We start from the raw sequence: 23,224 nt of genomic DNA, 5'->3' as shown, positions 1-23,224 counted from the left end.
GAGTTTTCGTTGACGAGACGAGAATAGACGAAAATGTTAGTGGGTGGTCCGTCAGACGTTTAAAATGCATGACATTTCTGCTTATTGTGCATGCCAATTAAAACCTAGTATCTGCCGCTATGGCAAGCCGTATTAGCATTAAAAACTCTTTGTTTTAGCATTCCATCCTTGTTTGTCTTTTATGTTTTAAAACCTTCCTTCATTATTGTAATTATTGGTGAAAATAATCGATCCGGAAGCTCACATTGTGTTGAACTATAGATCTGCTATTTTCAGAACTTAAGTGACACTACCCAACAGCAAAATACTTACTGACCTACATTAATTTGTTAAAAGACTACTTTTTACCCTTTTTTTGACTAAAACTAGACTAAAACCTTTTTGACTTTTCGTCGACTAAAACTAGACTAAAACCTTTTTGACTTTTTGTCGACTAAAACTAGACTAAAACCTTTTTGACTTTTCGTCGACTAAAATTGGACTAAAACTAACAACCATTTTAGTCCAAAAGACTAAGACTAAAACTAAATCTAAGATGGTTGTCAAAAACAACACTGGCTGTAAGGACCTTTGAAATAACTGAAATCGTGTGGTTAAGTGATATAGACATGTAATGCGGGCAAGTGCTGCGTTTCCCTGAAAATAATGCACACCATTAGATTGTTCTTCAGCCAATCAGATTCAAGCATTCAACGGCCCCGAAGTAAAAGTTATTTTAAATCGCCACAGAGTTATAGCGCCACTTAACGGACATTTCAAGTCAGAACTGCGGTGACGTGCACAAAACCAACGTCACATAAAACGTACTATATGTACGCTCATTTGTTCCGGTAAAAAAACAAAAAAACATGCTTTTAGTGCCACTCATTGGACATTTCATATGGCGGCACATTTTTCGCATCTTGTGAAAAAGTTCCCAGAGGTATGCTTTCGCCCTGAGACCAGGGTGGTTGCAAGGGTCTCACGATTTAAAACATGGACTGCTTTGACAACATTAATCAGAAGACAAAATGGATACCAACATCCTTACCTTCTGATCTTGCTCAGTGTAAGACGAATGTGAGGGAACTTCTCCTTAAAAGTCTCATTCATGTCCTTCTTGAGATCAGACGGTTTGACGTACTCTATGACTGTGGTCTGGAAGAAAGTGTGGATATTCATTGAGACTGGCTGTCAAATATACATATGAGTGCACACATATCACGCTGATTTTCCACTGGGTTACTGAAACATTTGCCCAGTTTCAAAGCATGGGAACTGGTTTTGTTCTGGAAATGGTTTGCAGATTCAAAATGAGGGTTTTTCTTGGCCATCCTCAATTGTGCCTCTAGAGTTACACTTTAATGCATAACTTCTAATTTTTCAACTACAATCATTGAACGAAAATAATGGATGTTTATTGTTCTATGTGCATATGATATAATAACATGATACAATGTCCGGGGCCTTGTTCTTTTATCCTGAAATGATGTTCATGGAAACTGCAAGGCAATTCCTTTATACATTCTTGCTTCATAGCACACAATAGCAATTGTTACAAGCATTAAATAACCAATAGAAGGGGAAGGGGAAGGCTGTCTCCTGAACAGTCTGAGTTTTTGAGTTCAAGTACGTGTCTACTACACAATGCAAAAACAAAAACAGAGCTGAATAGGAAATGAACATTCTGTTACATAAGCATGATAAAATCACTTTCAGACGCTAGCTGTGATTTGAAAAAAAAAAAAAAAAAAAAAATAATAATAATTATAGTTGCCAACAACAGAAACAAAGAGGATATAAAAAAATAAAGAAAAAACAATAATGAAGACAAACAAAGACATAGTGTTTCTTCCAGTATTTGGAAGTAAGACAAGCATTTTTCAAGGTCACCAGTCTGGTGTTTCTGCTACACAATGTTCATTACTAATTAACTGACAGCTAGGGATTCAAGTTCACACTGTAAATGTGTGTGCAACAGTAAACAATACAAGTCAAATCGCTGAGCGACACAAGTAACATGAGCCGTCTTTTTAAAAAATACTCCATAGGAAAGAAAAACCCCAAACAAGATCTTTGTATCTCAATTGTTTCTTAAAGTCTCTTGCTTCTCTGATTTTTTTCTCTTGAGAAAACAACCCGGGTCATCTCATGTGTGTTTCTAGTTTCAGATAACATTTCAGCTGTCTCAAACTGTGCTCAGATCTGTTAAGATACCAAATGCTACGATCAAAAGTCACCCATCCCATTATAAACATACTTTATCACAGCAAATTCACATTAGAAGACTCAACTATGTTATTCATATTCATTTTATAATTCTCTACACTTAATATACACTGCCGCTCAAAAGTTTGCGATCAGTAAGATTTTTAAGCTTGCTTTAAAAAAAAAAAGTCTATTATGCTCATCAAATTTCCATTTATTTGATCAATACAGAGAAAAGCAATATTATGAAATATTATTGCAATTTAAAAAAACAGTTTTTTATTTTAATTAATATACTTTAAAATATAGTTTATTTCTGTGATGTAAAGTTGAATTTTCATTAGCCATTACTCCAGTCTTCAGCGACACGTGATCCTTCAGAAATCATTGTAATATACTGATTTATTACTTTTGTCATCAATGTTGGAAACTTGATATTTTTTGGGATCCTGTGATACTTTTTTAGGATCCTTTGATGAATAAGAAGTTAAAAAGAAGAGCATTTATTCAAAATATAAATCTTTTCTAACAATATAAGTCTTTACTATCACTTTTTATTCATATAACACATCCTTGCTCTATACAATTTCTTTCAAAGAAAGAAAGAAAAAAAAATGACTCAGCCCAAACTTTGAAAAGTAGTGTATACTTTAAATAAATTCTGTTCTTTTTAATTTTTAATTTATCAAAGAATCCTAAAAAAATTATCACAGGTTCAAAAACAAAATATTAAGCAGCACAACTGTTTCCAATACTGATAATAAATCAGTATATTAGAATGATTTTTGAAGGATCATGTGACACTGAAGACTAGAGTAATGATGCTGAAAATTCAGCATTGCATCCCGGGAATAAATTCTATTTTAAAGTATAATGGAATAGAAAACCACTATTTTAAATTGCAATAATATTTCACAATATTACAATTTTTTTAATGTATTTTTAATCAAATTAAAAGCATTAAAATCTTACTGATCTCAACTTTTGAGCAGCAGTGTGTATCAACATTTGTTTCTTTTTCATGTCCCAATTAGTTTTAAGAGAAAAATCTGAAATAAAGAAGTAAAATAAAAATAACATTTTATTTTTAGGGCTGTCGAATTAAAATTGTATTACAATTTTTAACACATTGCTTTAGAGCACTATTTTAATAATAATTAAAACCTGAATTAGACAACACACATTACTTTAACAGTAGATAGAAAAAGAAATACTGTCAATTTAATGTCAAAGAATCTAATTTTCCAGATAATTACTTTGGTTTTAGTACATATAACATAACATTTATTTTAATTAAACAGCATAAATGGGTCTATATGCATTAAAAATGTAGCTATATTTATATTTATTTATTAACTTTTTTTTTAAGATGTATTTTTTGGCATTTTTGCCTTTATTGTGATAGGACAGATCAGTACTGACAGGAAGCGAAGTGGGAGAGAGATAGGGATCGGGATCGGGAAGGCTATCGGTTTCGAAAATCCTTGTTCTAAGCTATGAAAGAGCAATTTGCCAATAAAAACATGCAGATTTTAAACAAGTCACTCAAGAATCAGTCTTGCATTGTGCTATGTGATGTAACTCACCATGTATGAAGGAAAGATGAGCACTCTTTTGTGCTTTCCACATGGCCATTGCGGGTCATCCAGAAGATTGGGGTCGTACTCCCTGAAATCTCCCAGTTCATTCCCTGTGAGAAAAGAGAGGGCAAATAAACAGATTTTTACATGTGGTAAGACACTTAGTACTCAAAGCAAATATACTACGTAATAAATATGTAGTAAAATCAGTTGTAGATAAATATGTACAGGGTTTGTACAGATACTGTCAAATTAAATTACAGGACTTTCAGGGACTTCAAGCACTACTTTTTTGATTTTCAAGGACTTCAATCAGAGATCTCATTGTCTTCACAATGTCTTCTCTTTCAAATTAAAACCACAGTTAATTTTCTTAAAGTGCCCCTATTATGCCATTTTAAAGGTAGTTAATATTGTTGTAATAGTCTCTTAAAACAGGTTTACATGTATGCAAGTTCAAAAAACACTTTAGTTTTCTCCAAAATTAGATTTATTTTTACCCCGTTTCTAAATGATTCGTAAACGACTCGTTTGAAGCAGTTCGAAGAATCAGTCTCTCTAAACCCCTCCTTTCAGTGAGCCCTCACCGCTGTGATTGGTCAGATGGTGCAGTCCTTCTGGATTGGTCTACCGCTACAGCGCAAAAACGAAACGCCCATTGGCATAACTGAATGACAGCTGCGGAGACCTGTTAATGCATAGAAAAGATAGCCTCGATTTTACCCTATCAATTCGAGCCGGAGTCTGACGATGAAACTGTTGAAGTGTCACATCGACAAGAAACTGTTTTGCAAGCACGACCGGAGCAGGACGTTTCTCAGTGGGTGTCATATGTTACAATTTGCTTTTGTAAGCGAACCGGACACATCTCTACGTTGTGAACTTCAACACTGTACAATCCATAACACTGCGTTAAGCCATCGTTTATCATTATCATTACTTAAACTAATAAGGCAGACAGACAGTCAAGCTGCATCAATCACAAGACTTTTTAGACTACATTGCACTCACAGCTGAACAACAGAACTACAGAAACGCAAGTTAGCCGGTTACCAAGACATGTGCAGGGTTGTTACACACCATAACGTACACAAAGACGTATTTTGAACGATCGCTAGAAAATACAATTATTAATCATACTTACAGGTAGAAGTTCAGAGGAGCAAGCCGGTCCAAATAAACTGGGCACTGATCCATTTTTTAAAACCAAGCGTTTGGTGAATCTCGCGTTGTAACGTTACTCCCCAAGATTGGAAAAGCAGTCATCAGTAAAATGACGCGAACACAACACAAGATTGGCATTGGACTGCTGAGGTGTTGAAAAAATTAATGTTAACCACTCATTCTTGATAGTTTCATCTTTCGGAAGGGCATATAAAACAAATTCACTCTCACAGGCTGTCACAGCGCAGGGCGTCTTCTTGACATGATATAATCCACTTGAAAATGGTAGGCCTACTGTTTGTGGGCGGGCAAGTTGTTCGCCAAATTGAACGTGGGCGGACATTACGCAAATGTGTAGCTCGTGACGTGTGGCCGTTACAGAAAAAAGATTCGAATTGCTGACGACTCGTTTAGGCGAATGTGAGCCGACTCTTTTTTTTGTTAGACAAAAACTTTATTTATAGTGCACTGTCGGCGTCACAACTTTGCAGATAGTTTATGTTCACATACAGCTACATGACACACTACATGAAATATCATATTTGAAAAGGCATAATAGGGGCACTTTAAAGGATTTATATTTGTGTATATTCGAGATTAATCGGAATCGAGATTAATCGGAAGCTCCGATTGTCATGCGCATCTTTTAGTGAAGCACGGTGATCTGTGATCTCCATTTCTATGTGATCTGTGATCAGCAGTAAATCTTCATCCGAAGGCCAGAGTGCGCTCTGTCTCTCGGAAACGCCAAAAACACCTGAAGGAGAAACCTAAACGGAAGACTTAACTGCTTTCATTCATTCAACATGACTAATAAACACACTACTATGACAATATATGGTTTACTGAAGTTCGTATTATTGTAATTTTCATTAGAATAATGTATACTTATAATGCAATGCGTTAATCACTGCTTAGAATATTATGAACTATGTTATGTGCGTTATTAAGCCACATCATTTCACAGACGGATTCATTTTAACACTTGCCTGACGTTATGAAGTAAGTTTGAAGTAAAAATATTATTAAATGTGGTATTTTCACGTGCTTTGAGATGTAGCAACATTTTTTACACAGCGCCGTATTTCACTGAGAAGCTACGCAAACAGCTGCCATTATCGCAAACGATTTCTTTTCGATTTTATAATCGTTCCATTAAATCGATTTCGATTATGAACGCGATTAGGCGTAGCTTAGTGAACTGCAGCTCTGTGTACTACATGCTGCTTCATCTCAAAACAGGTGCTGGAGAATTATGGCTAATCAAAGACCCGGCTTTATTGACAAAATGCGCATGACAATCGCCTTCGATTAATCGCCCAGCCCTATTAAAATGACTTGCGAACCTGCACTGAAGTATCAAACTGAATCAAAAGATTTGCGAACCTGCTCCGAAGTTCCAATTTGAATCAAATAATTTGCGATCCACTCTCCGAAGTTCTGATGTGAAGCAAAAGAGTCACTGATCCGGCTCCGAAGTTCTGATCTAAAGTCCCGATCTGAATCGAATGATTCACAATTCGCGAAGTTCCAATCTAAATCAAATGATTCACGATATGTGAAGTTTCGGTCTAAGGCAAAATGATTCGCAAACCTGCTCCGAATCACGATCTAAATTAAATGATTTCTGATACGTGATCTGAAGTCCCGATCAAATGATTTGGGATACGTGCTCCAAAGTCCTGATCTGAATCAAATGATTTGCGATATGCAGAGTTCCAATCTAAATCAAATGATTTGTGATACATGAAGTTTGGATCTAAGTCAAATGATTCGCAAACCTGCTGCGAAATCTTCATCTAAATCAAATGATTAGTGATATGTGATCTGAAGTCCCGATCAAATGATTTGGGATACATGCTCCAAAGTCCTGATCTGAATCAAATGATTTGCGATATGCAAAGTTCCAATCTAAATCAAATGATTCGTGATAAGTGAAGTTTCAATCTAAGGCAAATTGATTTGCAAACCTGCTGCAAAATCTTCATCTAAATCAAATGATTAGTGATACGTGATCTGAAGTCCCGATCAAATGATTTGGGATATGCGGAGTTCCAATCTAAATCAAATTATTTGTGATACGTGAAGTTTGGATCTAAGTCAAATGATTCACACACCTGCTTCAAAGTCCCAATCTGAATCAAATAATTTACAATAAGTGCCCTGAAGTCCCGATCTGAATCAAATTATTCACCATACGCAAAGTTCCAATCTAAATCATAATGATTCGGGATACATGAAGTCTCGATCTAAGTCAAATGATTTGTGTTACGTGATCTGAAGTCCCGATCACATGATTCGCGATACGCGCGCCGAAGTCCCGATCTGAATCAAATTATTCGTGATATGCGAAGATCCAATCTAAATTAAATGATTTGCAATACATGCAGTTTCAATCTAAGGCAAATTGATTCGCAAACCTGCTGCGAAATCTTCATCTAAATCAAATGATTTGGGATACATGCTCCAAAGTCCTGATCTGAATCAAATGATTTGCGATATGCAAAATTCCAATCTAAATCAAATGATTCGTGATAAGTGAGGTTTCAATCTAAGGCAAATTGATTCGCAAAGCTGCTGCGAAATCTTCATCTAAATCAAATGATTAGTGATACGTGATCTGAAGTCCCGATCAAATGATTTGGGATACATGCTCCAAAGTCCTGATCTGAATCAAAGGATTTGCGATATGCAGAGTTCCAATCTAAATCAAATGATTCGTGATACATGAAGTTTGGATCTAAGTCAAATGATTCGCACACCTGCTTCAGAGTCCCAATCTGAATCAAATGATTTGCAATATGCAATCCAATCGGAGCACTTCGAAACAGTAAGTCATTTTGGAATGCAATGGTTTAAGTGAATAATAGTTTAGAAAAAAAGTTTCATCACTACATGCTTTTTAAAATGGTTACAAGCAATGTCAAAGTTTTAATTGGATCAGTTTTTTTTTTATTTTTGCTAGTGAATTGTTAAAGCGGTTCCAGTGTAAATGACTCACTCAATCCGTTCATCTGTTCCTCTTTTTGTGTCTTCAGTCATGACATGACATTCTCAGTACTACTACTGGCTTAGCTTGCAGTTTTATATTTTATTTTATTTTTAATACTAGTTTCATTAACTGAAATGAGCAGAAAAAGTATTTTGTTTTTTGAATTGCATGGATTTTGCTTGGAAAGACATTAAAAATATATAAGAATTTGAACACTTATTTCATAGATACATTTAAAAAATTCAAGTACTTTATAAGTAACTCTTCAGGAATACTGCTATTTTCAAGAGGTTTCCAGGCCTTAAATTTCAAAAAGTCAAATTCAAGTACTTCAAGAGATTTAAGCACCTTGTACAAACCCTGTATGTAGTTCTACATACAACTGTATGGTAAGAATTTTGTATCAAGAAGTTCATGACCTTGCTCAAGGCAGCTTAATAAATAACATTATTAAACAGAGGTCTTACCAAATTGCTCATTAAAACTAAACAAGCAGCCCCTTGTCGGAACATATTAGGGAGATTTTAATGAAAAAGCCATGACAAGTTGCTGGCACACGTACCGGTATCAAGGCTACTCTGGTTACTGTTGGCACGTGCCAGGCTGAGGCTGCGGTGACTGGCATTCCGAGACTGAGAGAAAGACGACGTGGAGTCGATGGTGTTTCGACGACCCAGGACATTGGTTGGATACAGGAACTGTGTGTATGAAACTGTCTGTGAAGAGATTTACAGAAACTGTAGTCAAATACTCATCAAGATGAAATTTATACTAGCCAAAAAAGTGCCTATAAAGTGTATATACACAGAGACATGAAGGTAAAAACATAGATTGCAAACTTTATATTTTGTAATAAAAAGTCAAATATTATTAATAACATTAAACAAACAAAAAAAAGAGACTCACCTTGCCATCTGCACCCAATTCAACACCTTCCAGGCCGATCACCATCTCCTTGGCACTCATGCCACCCGAGGGGTGTCGCTGGCGTCCGCTTTCTGTCTTCACATCCCTGCTGGGGCAAGAGAACATCTCAGAGTCCCTCCATAGACAGCAGTCTGTACTGGCAAACATGCTTAACCTGCTGCTACACCATTTGCCACAATAACCTGCTATGCTCACCACTTGGCTATATTATTTTTGAAACATTTTTAAAGCTTGGCTTTAAATGGAAGAAAACGACAATAATATAGTGTGTTGTTTTTAAACCACATTATGTACAAGCCAAATTCCTATGAAAACACTTTCTATAATAACTTTTATACACTTACACAATGAACTCTAATGTGATAATTATTTTAAAACATTATTTACTGTATTGAATACACATATAAATGTTGCATCATAAACTCAAACTGTGATACAACGTCAAACAAATTCAGTAAAAAATGATTGTCTCATGCCCCAAGACTCATGGTAAATGGATGGATGAATGGTTAATACACAGGTTATTTTCAGGGTCCAGGACTAATCAAATAAATCAATTAGCTTCTCACATTAGTTAAACTAAGACTAAAACCATTAAAAAATCTATTATTTGAAACAAAATAAACATTTACTGAAATAAAATAAAACATAAAAAAAAGAAAGTGAGAAAATTGCCTGAAATAATGTAAGCTTAAGTTGATGTACTTAAATTAAACAACAACATCAACAACATCAAAAATTAAGCTTTGATATATTTACGGTAGGAAATGTACTAAATATCTTCATGCAACATGATCTTTACTGAATATCCTAATGATTTTTGGCATAAAAGAAAAATCGATCATTTTGACCCTTGCAATGTATTGTTGGCTATTACTACAAATATACCTCTGCTACTTAAGACTAGTTTTGTGGTCCAGGGTCACAAATAACACTGCAGCAGGGTTGTTTAAACATGCTTTAACATTCTTTAGCCTTCAGTTACCTTTACATAGCTAAGGGCCCTTAAAAGAGTAGTTCACTTTCAGAGCAAAAATTTACAGATAATGTACTCACCCCCTTGTCATCCAAGATGTTCATGTCTTTCTTTCTACAGTCATGAAAAAATGATGTTTTTTGAGGAAAACATTTCAGGATTTCTCTCCATATAATGGACTTCTATGGTGCCCCCGAGTTTGAACTTCCAAAATGCAGTTTAAATGTAGCTTCAAAGGGCTCTGAATGATCCCAGCCGAGGAAGAAGGGTCTTCGGTTATTTTCTAAAAACATTTACAATTTGTATACTTTTTTAATCATTTTGGAAGTTCAAACTCGGGGGCACCATAGAAGTCCACTATATGGAGAGAAATCCTGGAATGCTTTCCTCAAAAAACAATTTCCTTCTGACTGAAGAAAGAAAGTCCTGAACATCTTGGATGAAAAGGGGGTGAGTACATTATCTGTAAAAAAAAAAAATCTGAAAGTGAACTACTCCTTTAAAGGGAACAAACCAAGAGTCTACAAAACTGTTAGTAGCACAGAAGCAAGAGTTATGTACTAACTGTAAAGTGTTTTAGTGATTCAATAAGCCTTTCTTGTTTATGAAACTTAAATTAATTTTACTAATGCCACGATTTGTTTGCAGTATACTAGAGGATTTAAGAATGATAAAAGTACAAACAATATTATCTAGAGCGTTTGTAAATAATGTTGACATTTTGTCAACGCATAAAGGATGACTACAAAACACAAAATTAAACATTCAAGTGAAAGACCAACTAACCAGATGGACTAGAACTAACTTATTTATGTGCAGACTTAGAAGCAAAGTCTTATTAGTAGATAACAGACAGAACTTAGCATTAGCACGAAGTATTTGTAAGATGTTTAGTGAGGCTTCAATAATCTCAGATCCCATGAGGATAGACAGCAGTTCAAGGTAATATGCACAGGAGAACTTCAAACAGCTTGGTGAATGGAAAAGCATTAGGCAAGAGCTAATAAGAACAGGTGCCCTTGAGAGTTTTCATATAAATATTTAAAAACAAACCAGATTTTCAAGAGGAGTCCATGGCAACCCCTAGATCCACAGTGTATGAGACACGACCGTCCCATAGCTAATTATCAGTTCACCTGACTCGTTCCTTCATTTTGCTGACATAAACTTTGTGTGTGTTTTAGTTTGTTAGCACTCAATCAGAAATGCAGAAGCATCTAACACTCCTCGGCCACTGGTGGCGCTGATGCAAGCAGCACAACATGTCCATAAACTTGCCACTATTTCCAGGACAACCCCACTTAGATTGATCTGTCAATACTGTGCACTTTACTGCCAATAGCCAAGCCAAAACATCAATGGAATAAATCATGCTGAATCTTGCCATTGGCCATTCATCATGTTTAATGCATAACTAAGCAGACTCAGTTATGAAATACTATATACAAGGGGGTCCAAATGTTGGAGACCACATTGAAAACAAAAAAGCATTCAGCATTTATCAATTAAACAAATCTGTTTACATTCTAATCAAAATGTCCAAATCTGTTTTTCACCATGTTAACCCTTTGTACAAAAAGTCAGATTTCCTTCCTTCCAATGGAATATTAACATGAACAATGGATCAGAAAGTGCTAAAGGTGGATTTACCAAAAAATCATTCGCTTTAAAATCGTTATGCCAATTTGTGAGCAAGACATTCATATTAAATTCGAATAATGCAAACTAATGCGTTTTCACTTGTGGTCTGAGACTTTTGGACTCCACTGAATTTATCCATATAGAGTACCATACATTATAATAGAGAGAGGCTTTTATCTCTACAAGGCTTTTATCAACTTTCCATAGTACCTCAATAAATGCAAGTGTAGCCATAAAAGGGCGTTTAAATGGAATTTAAGATGCCCTTTGTCCAGTTAATATGCAGTTTCACAATCTGTATTGCAAATTATTTGCATGCTGTTTCTTTTAAACCATTAACACTTCTGTAGTGAAGAGAATCATGAAAAAAACAGTGCCGTTCAGTAGTAATTCATTATTAATAAGTGTTTGAAAACAGACACAGCAGGATTCAAAATATACACCATCCCCCACAGTATAATCTCAGATAGTAATAAATCCACTGACTGAGATTACCTGAAGTTGCTATCATTAAAAACAAACCAACGACCCATTAGTCTCCAATCTCAGGCTAAAAGCAAATTGAATTCTATAAGTTGAATTTTTACTCTGTGAGAAATTTAAGTAAAAAAAGCTCAAACTATGTTAAAGCCAAAGTGTGTAATTTCTGTGTGACTTGAAAGTTTTTGCCTCAAATTTACACTATTGGCTGAGCTATAGATTTTCAAGATACTCAAACAGTGTTTGAAAAAAGCCACCACAGAGCTTCCACTTTTCAATAAATAAACCTACAAATGGCTCACTTTCACAGTTGTTTCTGCATATTAAACTGTGATAGGAGAAACAGAGAATAGATTACAGAAATAAATTCCAAGTTTCAGCTTTAAACACTGGGAAAGCAGGCAATGCCAAGGCATAGATAAGAAAAACATCCCATTAGAAGTTAGATATTAAGGCAGATGAAAAGTTGTGTTAAATATCAAAGAAAGTAGCTGCACAGCTGCAGATCCAGAATTTAAAAAAGCCTGTTCTAGAAAAAAAAAAAAAAAGAAAAAGCGGTAAAGTCAAGGGTGAGGTCTACATAAAGCGTGCCCAAGCTTGTTGGTCAGTCTCTCTGAATTGAAATTACACACCTACTACCAAAAATTTGGAGAGGTATGATAGAAAACTTATATAAATGATCTGTGCATACAGCTTAAAAAATACTGAATAAATCAGAACACTGAACACTATATGAAAAACTTTCGGTATATATATTTTTAAAGATATTTTTGGACCCATTCATAATGGCCAGGGAAAAAAATGGGAGGATGGGAAAAGAGAAGGGATAAAAAAAAAAAGTGATGATATGAAAAGATTTACATGCTGAAGAATACATACCCTGTTTGGCTACAATCTCGATAGGGCAGGACAGAAAATACACTATAGAAGGATCTTCTGCCACTGATAAGGACTATCCTATAAAGACAAAATGATACATGAACTAATTGAAGTGAACTCTGTGAATATAGAGGTCAGGACCACAGGCAAAGATGAAAAGACACACAGTAAATAACTGATATGAAATAGACATATATCATGTGGGAATGTATCTGAAAGATTATGCAACAAAGATAAGAAGAAAACTAAAAGAACGGCAAACTGCCTGTAAAAACAATCTTTGAAGTAAATTACAACTTTACTGAGACCACTGAGAACTGACGTGTTTACAAACAAACAAAGGATTTAAGAATGGAATATTCAGCCAAGGCTTTTCAACTTCTTATATTTCCTTCAGAAGGTCAGGACTGCTATTAACTGATTTAAAACACAAAATAAAATATGCTGGATCAAAGCACGGCCATTTTTCTGCCCTCTGACACTTCAAACACTGCAGTTTTACAAACAAAAGTCAGTGACTTCATTGGAAAGCTGCAAATGTGTGTACTTCATGGATTTTCTCAAAAGCCTAACGGAAAAACGATGCTGGTCATGAACTCTTGTTTTCCAACACACCCATTCAGATAAAAGAGAGCATCTGCCTAACACTACATAATCAATTAGAAAAAAAAGAAAGGAAAAAAAACTAATAACATGCCTCAGATGTTTGGGTTTTAGAGAGCGTCTGCTCCTACTATCAACTTAAAACACCAGAGAATCAGTTAGGGCTAAAAATATCACAGACAAATACACACACACACACACAAATAGATGAAAGTAACGAAAAACACCATTTCCTTTTCCAGTTTCTACAACTTCAAGTGGTCTTGTTTTTAAACAGAAACAAAAGTAAATGTATTATATCCAAATCGATTGACCTTATAAAACTAGAAGAAATATGATGGTTGCAATGCGCATGATTATCCTGAAAACATTCCATCCGAAAGGGAAATAATTTTGTGAATTAATTTTCAAAAGTAAAAAAATAAAAACAACTGAGAACCAGGAAAAAAAAATCTATTAATAAATTCAAGGGGAGTCTTTCGCTGAAACACTTGATGCGTGGGTGCTGTTCTCTGTGAGATGTCTGTGTGTGGGCTGTTGGGTGGATGTGAGCATACCTTCCATTGCGCATATCGTGTTGTCTTATGTTTTTGATGAAGTGGACCTTCTTGAAACTCTTTGGTCGGGGTGAACCAGATAAAGTTCTGCATCTAGATGAGCAAAGCAGAATCAACACTGTTCATTAAAGAAACAATCACTGATCCACTTATGGCAATATATTGAGCCTGGACTACAAAACCAGTCTTAAGTAGCACGGGTATATTTGCAGCAATAGCCAAAAATACATTGTATGGGTCCAAATTATTGATTTTTTCTTTTATGCCAAAAATCATTAGGAAATTAAGTAAAGATCATGTTTCATAAAGATAATTTGTAAATTTCATACTGCAAATATACTTTTGATTAGTAATATGCATTGCTAAGAACTTCACTTGGACAACTTTAAAAGGCGATTTTCTCAATATTTAGCTTGTTTTGCACCCTTCGATTACAGATTCCTGATGTCCAGGGTCACATATATACATTATATAGAAAATCACAGCTAATCTGCAAAATATAAAACCATATTACTATAAAGCATGAAGAAACTAAGATATTAAAAATATTAACATTATGATTTTCTGTAAAGCTGCTCTGAAACAATGTGTATTGTAAAAAGTGCTATATAAATCAATTTGACTTGACTTCTGACCTTGTGGTTTTCTCACACTTACTACTATTGCTTTTAATAATGTATTTATTTACAAGCTTTATCCTAGTGTAACTAGCTCCAAGCACGTATAGTACTCCAGAATTTGTCTGAAGAGACCAGTCTTAAAGTAAGTTAAAGAGTAAACAAAACAAATGTGTTAAACATAAACCATGTGCAAAATCATACTGAACAGCACTACATTTACTTTTAATACATCACTTTTAAAGTAAAAAGGTTTACACAATGTTAAGTGAAGAAACAATTAGATGAGTTACCCAAACAATACTTCATCACTATCTGTCAGAATAACACTTGTACTGTACCAAGTAAGGCCTCTGGCAGTTAAAAAGTTATGGTTCGCCTGGTAATACCTGCGTAGAGGGGCATTCTCCTCAATATCCTCCAGAGTCTCAAGTGAGGAACGCTGGGATATTAGTCTCCGCCTGCAAATTAACAACAATAAGGTAAGATTTTGTCACAGTCATAAACTTGTAGTATTAAAGGGTTAGTTCACCCAAAAATTTAAATTAGCCCATTATTTACACACCCTCAAGGCATCCTAAGTGTATATGACTTCCTTCTTTCAGACGAATGCAATCGGAGTTATATTAAAAATTGTTCTTGCTCCTCCAAGCTTTATAATGGCAATTGGCGAGTGTTTCTCTTCAGCAGTCCAAAACAAGTCCAATAAAGTGCATCCATCCATAACAAAAAGTGCCTGCGCTATGCATACGCCCTACGCCATCCACCAGGAATGGCTTCCATACAGCTGTTAGTGCAAGCTAGATTAAAGTCATTATTATATTTTAAATATGGATATTTTTCTTACAAAAACGCATTACAACCCCACTTTTTTATAATGGATGGATACGCTTTATTGGACTTTTTTTGGACTATTGAAGAGACACACTTGCCCGTTGCCATTATAAAGCTTGGAGAAGCCAGAACTCTTTTTTAATATAACTCTGATTGCATTCAACTGAAAGAAGATAGTCATATACACCTAGCATGCCTTAAGGGTGAGTAAATAATAGGCTAATTTTTGGGTGAACTAACCCTGTAAAGTAGTAATATTCCTTGAACACCATGAAGGTATGCAAATTTAGCTTCTTTTAACGGAATGGAAAAAAAGGCAATGTTGCAAGCAAGACCTGAATGTCAGTCTGAATGTCAATCTGACTAAAACACTTACTCAACAATTAATAATTTCACTAGAGTTTTTAACCGCACAATAGGCTTTTGCACCAAAATAGTAACTGCGGCATTTCGCACACCACCTAATGAGTCAAACATAAAACTAACTTATTATGATTTAGCACGTTGCCAAACAAAGCTTGACTGAGCGCACAGCACTGTGGGCTTTAGAGCATTACTTCAAGTTCAGGTTAAAGTTTCCCATTAATACCAAACCTGTTGCAGCACAAGTGTTCGACTTTGTTATTTTCCTGATGTAATATGAGATCACACACAGAATGTTCCAGAAACAAGCCCCTATAAGAGGATAAGTCACGGCTCCAGCACAGATTTCAGTTACACTTTCACATAACACATTCTTTCTCACAAGCTGAGGTAATAACGAACATCTATTAGTCTGCTGATAAGGTACAACACACCAGGGAGATTGAGAAAAAGCCTCATAAGCAACACTTGTTTCTATTTCAAGACTATCATAAGCTGTTTTTCGTCTAAGCTCACACACTCTGAGCTCAAGTTTTTCATATTTGCTTTTCAAAAGCAGAGAGCAGCGCTGAAAAGCAGGTCAAGCATGGCCTTGTTGCAAAGACCTGTATCTGTGGAAACGTGGGCTGAAGAATGCTTGTGTTCCTGCCAAATAAGCTCTGAAATCAGACCAATAACAGACACCTGATAAGAGTGTGACCACTGCAAATGTTCACTGTGTGTAGTGTTCATTCAAGCTCATTCTTTTTTCCATTCAAGTCAAGTCACCTTTATTTATATAGCACCTTCAGCAATACAGATTGTTTTCAAGTAGTTTTACAGTATTAAAAAGTAAAATAATAATTTAGTGGTGCAAACAGAATTCAATTATGCTCTAAAGCAGCTCTTAAAAGACAATAGTAAACAGTTATTGTTCAATTGAAAATCAGTTCATTGTTGATTCAGTTTGGTTCAATAACAGTGTAAAGTGCATACATTTTTGACTGAATATAATTCATTTATAAAGCAGCTCTGGTGAGAATAGTGATGTCATCATTCAACTCAGTTCACTTCTCATTCAAAAGTGTGCACGCAGTCAAGTAAATTATATTTCCAAATCTAATTGCCAAGGGTTAGTTCACCCAAAAATAAAAATTCTGTTATTAATTACACACCCTAATGTTGTTCCAAACCCGCAAGACAAAATTAAGATATTTTTGATGAAATCAGAGGTTCAACTGTAATTTTTTAAAGCTATGAGAATACTTTTTGTGCACAAATAAAAACCAAAAATACTCCCTTTATTCAACAATTCTTCTCCTCTGCATCAGCCTAGCACCATTTTGGAGAGTATCACGATGTATGCGTGTACTTTCCACGCATGTAAACAATGCATGCTGCTGGCGTAGAAGACATGTGCCGGGCTTTGTTTACATTTAAAGGAAAGTGTGCGCATACATCGTGATACTCTCCAAAATGGTAGAGGAGAAAAACAGTTGAACAAAGTCATTACTTTTGTTTTCTTTGCACACAAAAAGTATTCTCGTAGCTTTATAAAATTACGATTGAACCACTAATGTCATATTAACTATTTTGTCGATGTTCTTGTTACCTTTTTGGGCCTTGAATGTGGTAGTAACCTTGCTGTCTTAGGGGGGTTAGAGAGCTCTTGGATTTCATTAAAAATATCTTCATTTATGTCTTGAAGATGAACAAAGGTCTTACAGGTTTCAAACAACGTGAGGTTGAGTAATAATGACAGAATTTTCATTTTTGGGTAAACTAATCCTTTAAGTCCCCCCAACTAAGCAAGCCAAAAGACGACAGTGGCAATTGACCAGGTTTTCTTTGCATTAGTGCTGTTTTAAATTGGCACTGAACGTAAACAATGGCACTGACCTGAACGAAACTCACAAAATATGATGATTATTGCTGCTGAAAATGGTCATGTTTTGGGCTATACTAATCAGTCAGAGTGGGAGAAACATTTGGAGTATTACAGACTGCCAAAAATGATAACAAATCAAGGAGAAAAGTGCAAGAGTCCGAGGAACAAAAGGCGTTTGTGGTTGGCCAAACTGAAGCAGGATTTCCAAGGCAACAACATTCCTGTTTCTTACTTCTGGTCAGAACCAAATATTGGGCTATTCTCTCTACATCTATTAACTTCAGTTTGTCAAAATATTGCGCTCTTTCCTGCTTACTCTTTAGCCGCTTTTCCACTATCGTGCCGAACCGTTCTTAGAACGGTCGGGTACAGTTCCAGTTGTGTTTCCACCTGAGCCTGGAACGGCACGGCACGATTACAAACCGTTCTCTGCCAGGAATTCTCGGCACGGTTAGACAACCGTGCTGAGCCGGGCTGGTAAAATGCGTGTGCATGACGTCACCACTCTATTGCCTGGCTACCAGTTTCTCTATGGCTAAGCGGGTGCGCAGTAAACAGATACGGTAAATATAAATACAAATGGCTGAGACACTTTGGTCTGTGCATGAAACATTTGCTCTAATATTGATATTTGGGCAGAAGGAAAAATTCAACAACAGCTGGAGGGTGCAAAGAAAAACGAAAAAGTTTTTTTAATTATAGTGCAGTGTCTTGCAGAGAAGGGCATTAATAAAAGTTCAAAACAGTGCCAGGAAAAAATAAAAAAACTCAAACATACATATCGCGTCCAAAAGTACAATAACAGTAGAAGCGGGGCTGCCTACTCTTGCATTACCAAGGCAACGACTGACGCATTTGTATTTACATTCCAAAGAGTTCTGTTATCTGCACCGCAGTGGAAAATCAAGCTGTATCCGCGCTGACTGGCCCGGATCGGCACGGAACAGAACGGTTACGCATTGAGAACGGTTCGGCCTGATAGTGGAAAAGCGGCTTTTAAGTCTCTCTCTATATGATTTAGAAGCTTCCACACATTTTTTTCCATGGTTTAGACAGCATAAATTTGCAGAACAATTAGTACATTAACCGTGCAACCAATGCTATTGTTTACATCCAACTATCGCCAATATGGCCACGTATCCAGGTAACTGACCAAATCGTGATGCAAACCCTCTATAGTTTATGTAGATAAACTGAATAAGTGGCAAAAAAAATTGCGCTAACAATGTAGGTAAAGATGCTGGATCAATTAAATTATTTATCACTCTGTGGGCCTCCCCTTACATGTTCTGGCACCCCACACTTTTAAAACCCATGCTGTAATAGGTTAGCCGAGTCTTCGGTGCATTTCTTAGTATCACCCTGGGCAATGACAGTCACATGATCACCACAGCAAGAATAATCAGGCATCTATCTGTAATTAATGCTTATCAGAGGGTAAGGCACAAGGTGCATCAACATATCTGTAAGGTGAGCCTCAACTCCCAATGGACGTTTATGTCTTTCACACTCTTATGTCCCAGGAACCAACTAAACAAGGCCACTTTATAAGTCCAAGCCTGCAGACTTGCCTATTAAAATAACACCAGAGAGCACCAAATTGAGCACAGGCTGCCTACAACAACACCCTAAACTTACTCTACATGACAACCTAAAATAAACTTCCCTCCAGTGTAATTGAACCGCTGGTGGTTTTGTGTCATTCTTCATGAACAACTTGGCTCAAAACATACTCTTATGTTCATACTAGAATGCAATGCTTTAAGCCACGAAAGCTCAATTTTGTGTGTTGTTGTGTTCCAGAACCAGAACCAAATTCTAAACAATGGAACTACACGCTGATTTCTCATGACTGCTGCAAAAGGGTGCTGTTTTAGTGTCTACAGTATGTGCGTCGCAATTAGTAGGTGCGAAAAGTTTGTTCACACAGTGAAAAAATGTAATGAGGCATGGTGCACTATAGGTGCAAGAAAAAGAAAAAGAATATCACACACTTTATGCACTCAAGTCACAGCTTCCTTAATGAAATGGAAGATGCATGCATTAAAGATAGCACATCAGGTGCATTTTAAATGTAATTTTCTTAAAATGGAAAAAGGCAAATACTTCAGTGTATCAAAAAAACGTAACTTTTAAGATAATACTATCATATACAATAGGGTCATTGGTTAGTGTTCAGTGTCTAGTACATCACTTGGGATGTAACAAGTTTTCCTTTTCAGTTCAACTACTGTCAAGTTAGTAAAATATCAACAAGTTAAGCTACTTATCAGTATAAGTATTTGCACACTTACGTGTGTTTCTAGCCTTAGTGTGTTCTTTCATTACAAAAACACCACAAAAACTACTGTGTTGAATTTTGCTCTTGCAGAAAGGAATTTTGAAAACATCAAAAGTTCATGACCCCTTTTAAATTATTTTAAGAACATCTCGATTTCAAAAGCTGTCTGAAACTTTGATGTGACGAGAGTGAAGGAAAAACAGAGCTGTGTGTTCTGGGTGATTACGCTTTACACCATTGGAACGGTAAGAAAACAATGGTCATGACCAGACCAAACTAAATTACCTCAGTCAAAACATCAATACACATGTCAAATGTTTATGTAAGCCTTTTCAATCTACAAGGCTATAGCAAAGACATTTATTCTCACAGTTTATTACAAGCGTCATCTACTGCACCGAAGTTATTGTATTGGGCCTTTACCATGCAGAAAGCAGCTTTTAAACATGAGAGGTTATGAACTTGACTCGTAACAGCAGCAAAATCTCACTTTAAGCCATTTTCCACCCTACTGATGAATCCACATACATGCTATCCTTTATTCCTGCCACATCTGCTTGCCATTACACAATATTTCCTTTACCTCAATCCTTAAAATACCACTGTTCTTTGTTTTAGGTAACCAGTGGGATCTAATCCTGTAAAAGTCCTTTGTTCCTGAAAACTCTCAGGATAAAAACAGAGCAACAAGCCACAGCAGACCTTTTTTTTAATCATGTCTTGGCAAGAATTTGCCTGGTTGCAATTCCCACCACATCCGATACTAGTTTTAAGGTTTGGTTTAAAACCTTATCCTGACTTCATTTATTTCACTGGAAAAAAATGTCAACGTAATCTCTCAGCAATGCCAGCTAACCGCATAATACAATGGAAAAAAGGACATGGTCCATCCAAAACATGGCTTGTTTCAATGGTTATGGAACATATCCAGTAATGAATCTGCTGGAAATGTAAACGTTTTCCTAAGAATAAATAAGGTGAAAAGTTTAAAAATATATTAAAATATGTGGAAAAAGAAAAACAAGGATATTTTGGTTGTTGTTTCCTCTCTGTCCCATTCATGTACTCTAAACGCTAATTCATAGTGTATTCCTTGCTATTAGTTGCTATACTTTAACAGTAACTTTTACGGTAGTAGTTCTACAATTTACTTACTTATTTTTTATCTGAAATTATGCCTGTTGATTAAGATCAATCTCTATGATAAGTAAATTATGTCTACGTTCCCAACCAAAAGCTGCAGAACACATTTAACACTTATTTTACACAGCATAGTGTGATATAGTTACTTTTTTCCTCAGAATACAGTATTATACTGTAAGTCACAGATAAACCCTGGCAATTTTTAGAGTTCTCTACTTAGTTGTCTTGGACAACTTTTGTAATTGTGAGGCAAGATTCAAGTACCAGATGTATAGCCAGCCATTAAAGCTCAGGAATTACATAACACCACACTCTTCACACAGTTAGACCTGACAGGGTTGCAATAATGCTTTTGTCTGGGCTGCCCAATCAGGGCAGACAATAGTTTAACAGAAGGCCCTGAAGAACAGGATCATATAGGGTGTGTGTGTGTACATGTTGTTTTTGGAAGCATGTGCAAATGGGAGACAGAACTACACTACACAGTCTCTCTTCACAGGCTGCTCTTGGCAGTGCATCTAAAGGTTTTGGTCTTCCTGGTGGAAAGTGGCAGCCCATGCAGGAGGGGGTCTGGGAGAGGAAGTGGAGGTCAGAGGCAGGGAGTGGAGGAAGGGGGGGAAGGGAGTCAGGGCAGAGACTGGGCATCCTGCCTGGAACCTGTGTTTGTTTCTAGCAGCTGCCCATTTAGAACAAGTCCCACACTGTTTAAAGCTCAAGTATGTAGCGTTAAAATACTTTCTCCTATCTGAGCTTAATATGCAGTGACGACTATAAAAGACAATGAAATGTATTGCTGCTGTTGCCCTAACTTAACCTTGAAAATTAAGGTAACAATATTACTGATAAAATTTACAGTTAAAAAAAGAAATACAACACATATTTTATTAACTGACATAATGTTAATATACCAAGCTACCAAAGTACTAAAATAGTTTTGTACCCTCACTTATATCACCAAAAAACACAAGTGATGATAAAAAGACCACAGAATCAAAGCTCCTAAAACTAGCTTTTCCACAAGCTGAGGTAAATAATACATAGAAGATGCACACAAATACAAAACTACCATTATGGTAATACATATGACACAAAATGTGACACTGGAAGACAAAACCAGTCACATAAGGGTCAATTTATTTCAATTAAAGTAAAATAAAAAAGCTTTCTATTTATGTATGGTTTGTTAGTATAGGACGATATTTGGTCGAGATACAACTATTAGAAAATCTGGAATCTGGGGGTGTTAAAAAAAGTTTTGATATATTTATGATAGGAAATTTACAAAATATCCACATGATCTTTACATAATATCCTAATGATTTTTGGCATAAAAGAAAAACCGATCATTTTAACCCATACAATGTATTGTTGGCTATTGCTACAAATATACATATGCTAATTACAACTGTGGTCCAGAGTCACAAATTAATGCAATAAACATTAATTTACCAACTTAAGTTGCAACATAATGCCCTAATATACATAACTGATAAGAATAAAAAAAAAAAAAAGGAAGAAGAACAAACCGTAATTTTAGGGGGGGGGGGGGGGGGGGGGGCATCAAATGTAAAGTGTCAAAAGGAATTCTGGAAGTGTCAATTTGCTTTTTTGTTTTTTCACTTTTTTCAAAAATGATACATTTAACAGCATTTCACTGTAAAATTAATGTCCCATTAGATTTATTATGTTTTTTTTTCTCTGTATACTGTAAGGAAACTTAGAATTATCCAATTAACAGTTTTTTTGTGTGTTTTATTTTTTTTTTCAGTGGATGTTAGCTTTTTGTGTGTTGATTCCTCTGTAAACACACTTAAATTAATAAGTGATTTTGGGGGTGGGAATACCCATTTAGTTCAACAAATGGTAAATAAGTGGTATTTTGGGAAAGCTGTTTAAAACAATCATTATTTTTACTACTCTTTTTGGGTTGCTCAAAAATGACACACTTCACCTTTAAGAGAAAGCACACGTGTGGAATTCATCAAAATCAGCAGGTTAGAGCGACAATATAATTGTCTTCACAACAAATATGACTTACTGAGATACGACAAATCATCTTGAAGTTTAGAGCTGCAAAACGATTAGTTGCAATTACATTTACATATAAATCTAACATATTTTGCCTTAATATTT

General features: G+C 35.7%; 1 protein-coding gene across 2 annotated transcripts in view; it reads right to left on the bottom strand.

The window, feature by feature from the left end:
• Positions 1 to 23,224, bottom strand: part of cables1 (Cdk5 and Abl enzyme substrate 1) — a 34,891-nt gene that overhangs the window by 5,459 nt on the left and 6,208 nt on the right. The window contains exons 2-8 of one of the 2 annotated variants that reach the window (XM_073849524.1): positions 14,993 to 15,064; positions 13,987 to 14,079; positions 12,827 to 12,904; positions 8,830 to 8,935; positions 8,486 to 8,639; positions 3,774 to 3,877; positions 1,031 to 1,137 (exon numbers count right to left, since the gene is read on the bottom strand). In XM_073849524.1, coding sequence (XP_073705625.1) covers positions 1,031 to 1,137; positions 3,774 to 3,877; positions 8,486 to 8,639; positions 8,830 to 8,935; positions 12,827 to 12,904; positions 13,987 to 14,079; positions 14,993 to 15,064 — 714 coding nt within the window. The remainder of the gene's footprint in view (positions 1 to 1,030; positions 1,138 to 3,773; positions 3,878 to 8,485; positions 8,640 to 8,829; positions 8,936 to 12,826; positions 12,905 to 13,986; positions 14,080 to 14,992; positions 15,065 to 23,224) is intronic. The other variant, XM_073849526.1, reaches the window with a different exon arrangement.

This window comes from Garra rufa, chromosome 10 (assembly GCF_049309525.1).
Source record: "Garra rufa chromosome 10, GarRuf1.0, whole genome shotgun sequence".
NCBI lineage: Eukaryota > Metazoa > Chordata > Actinopteri > Cypriniformes > Cyprinidae > Garra > Garra rufa.
The sequence above is the reverse complement of the archived record's forward strand: the minus strand, read 5'-3'. Positions and strand labels throughout refer to the sequence as shown.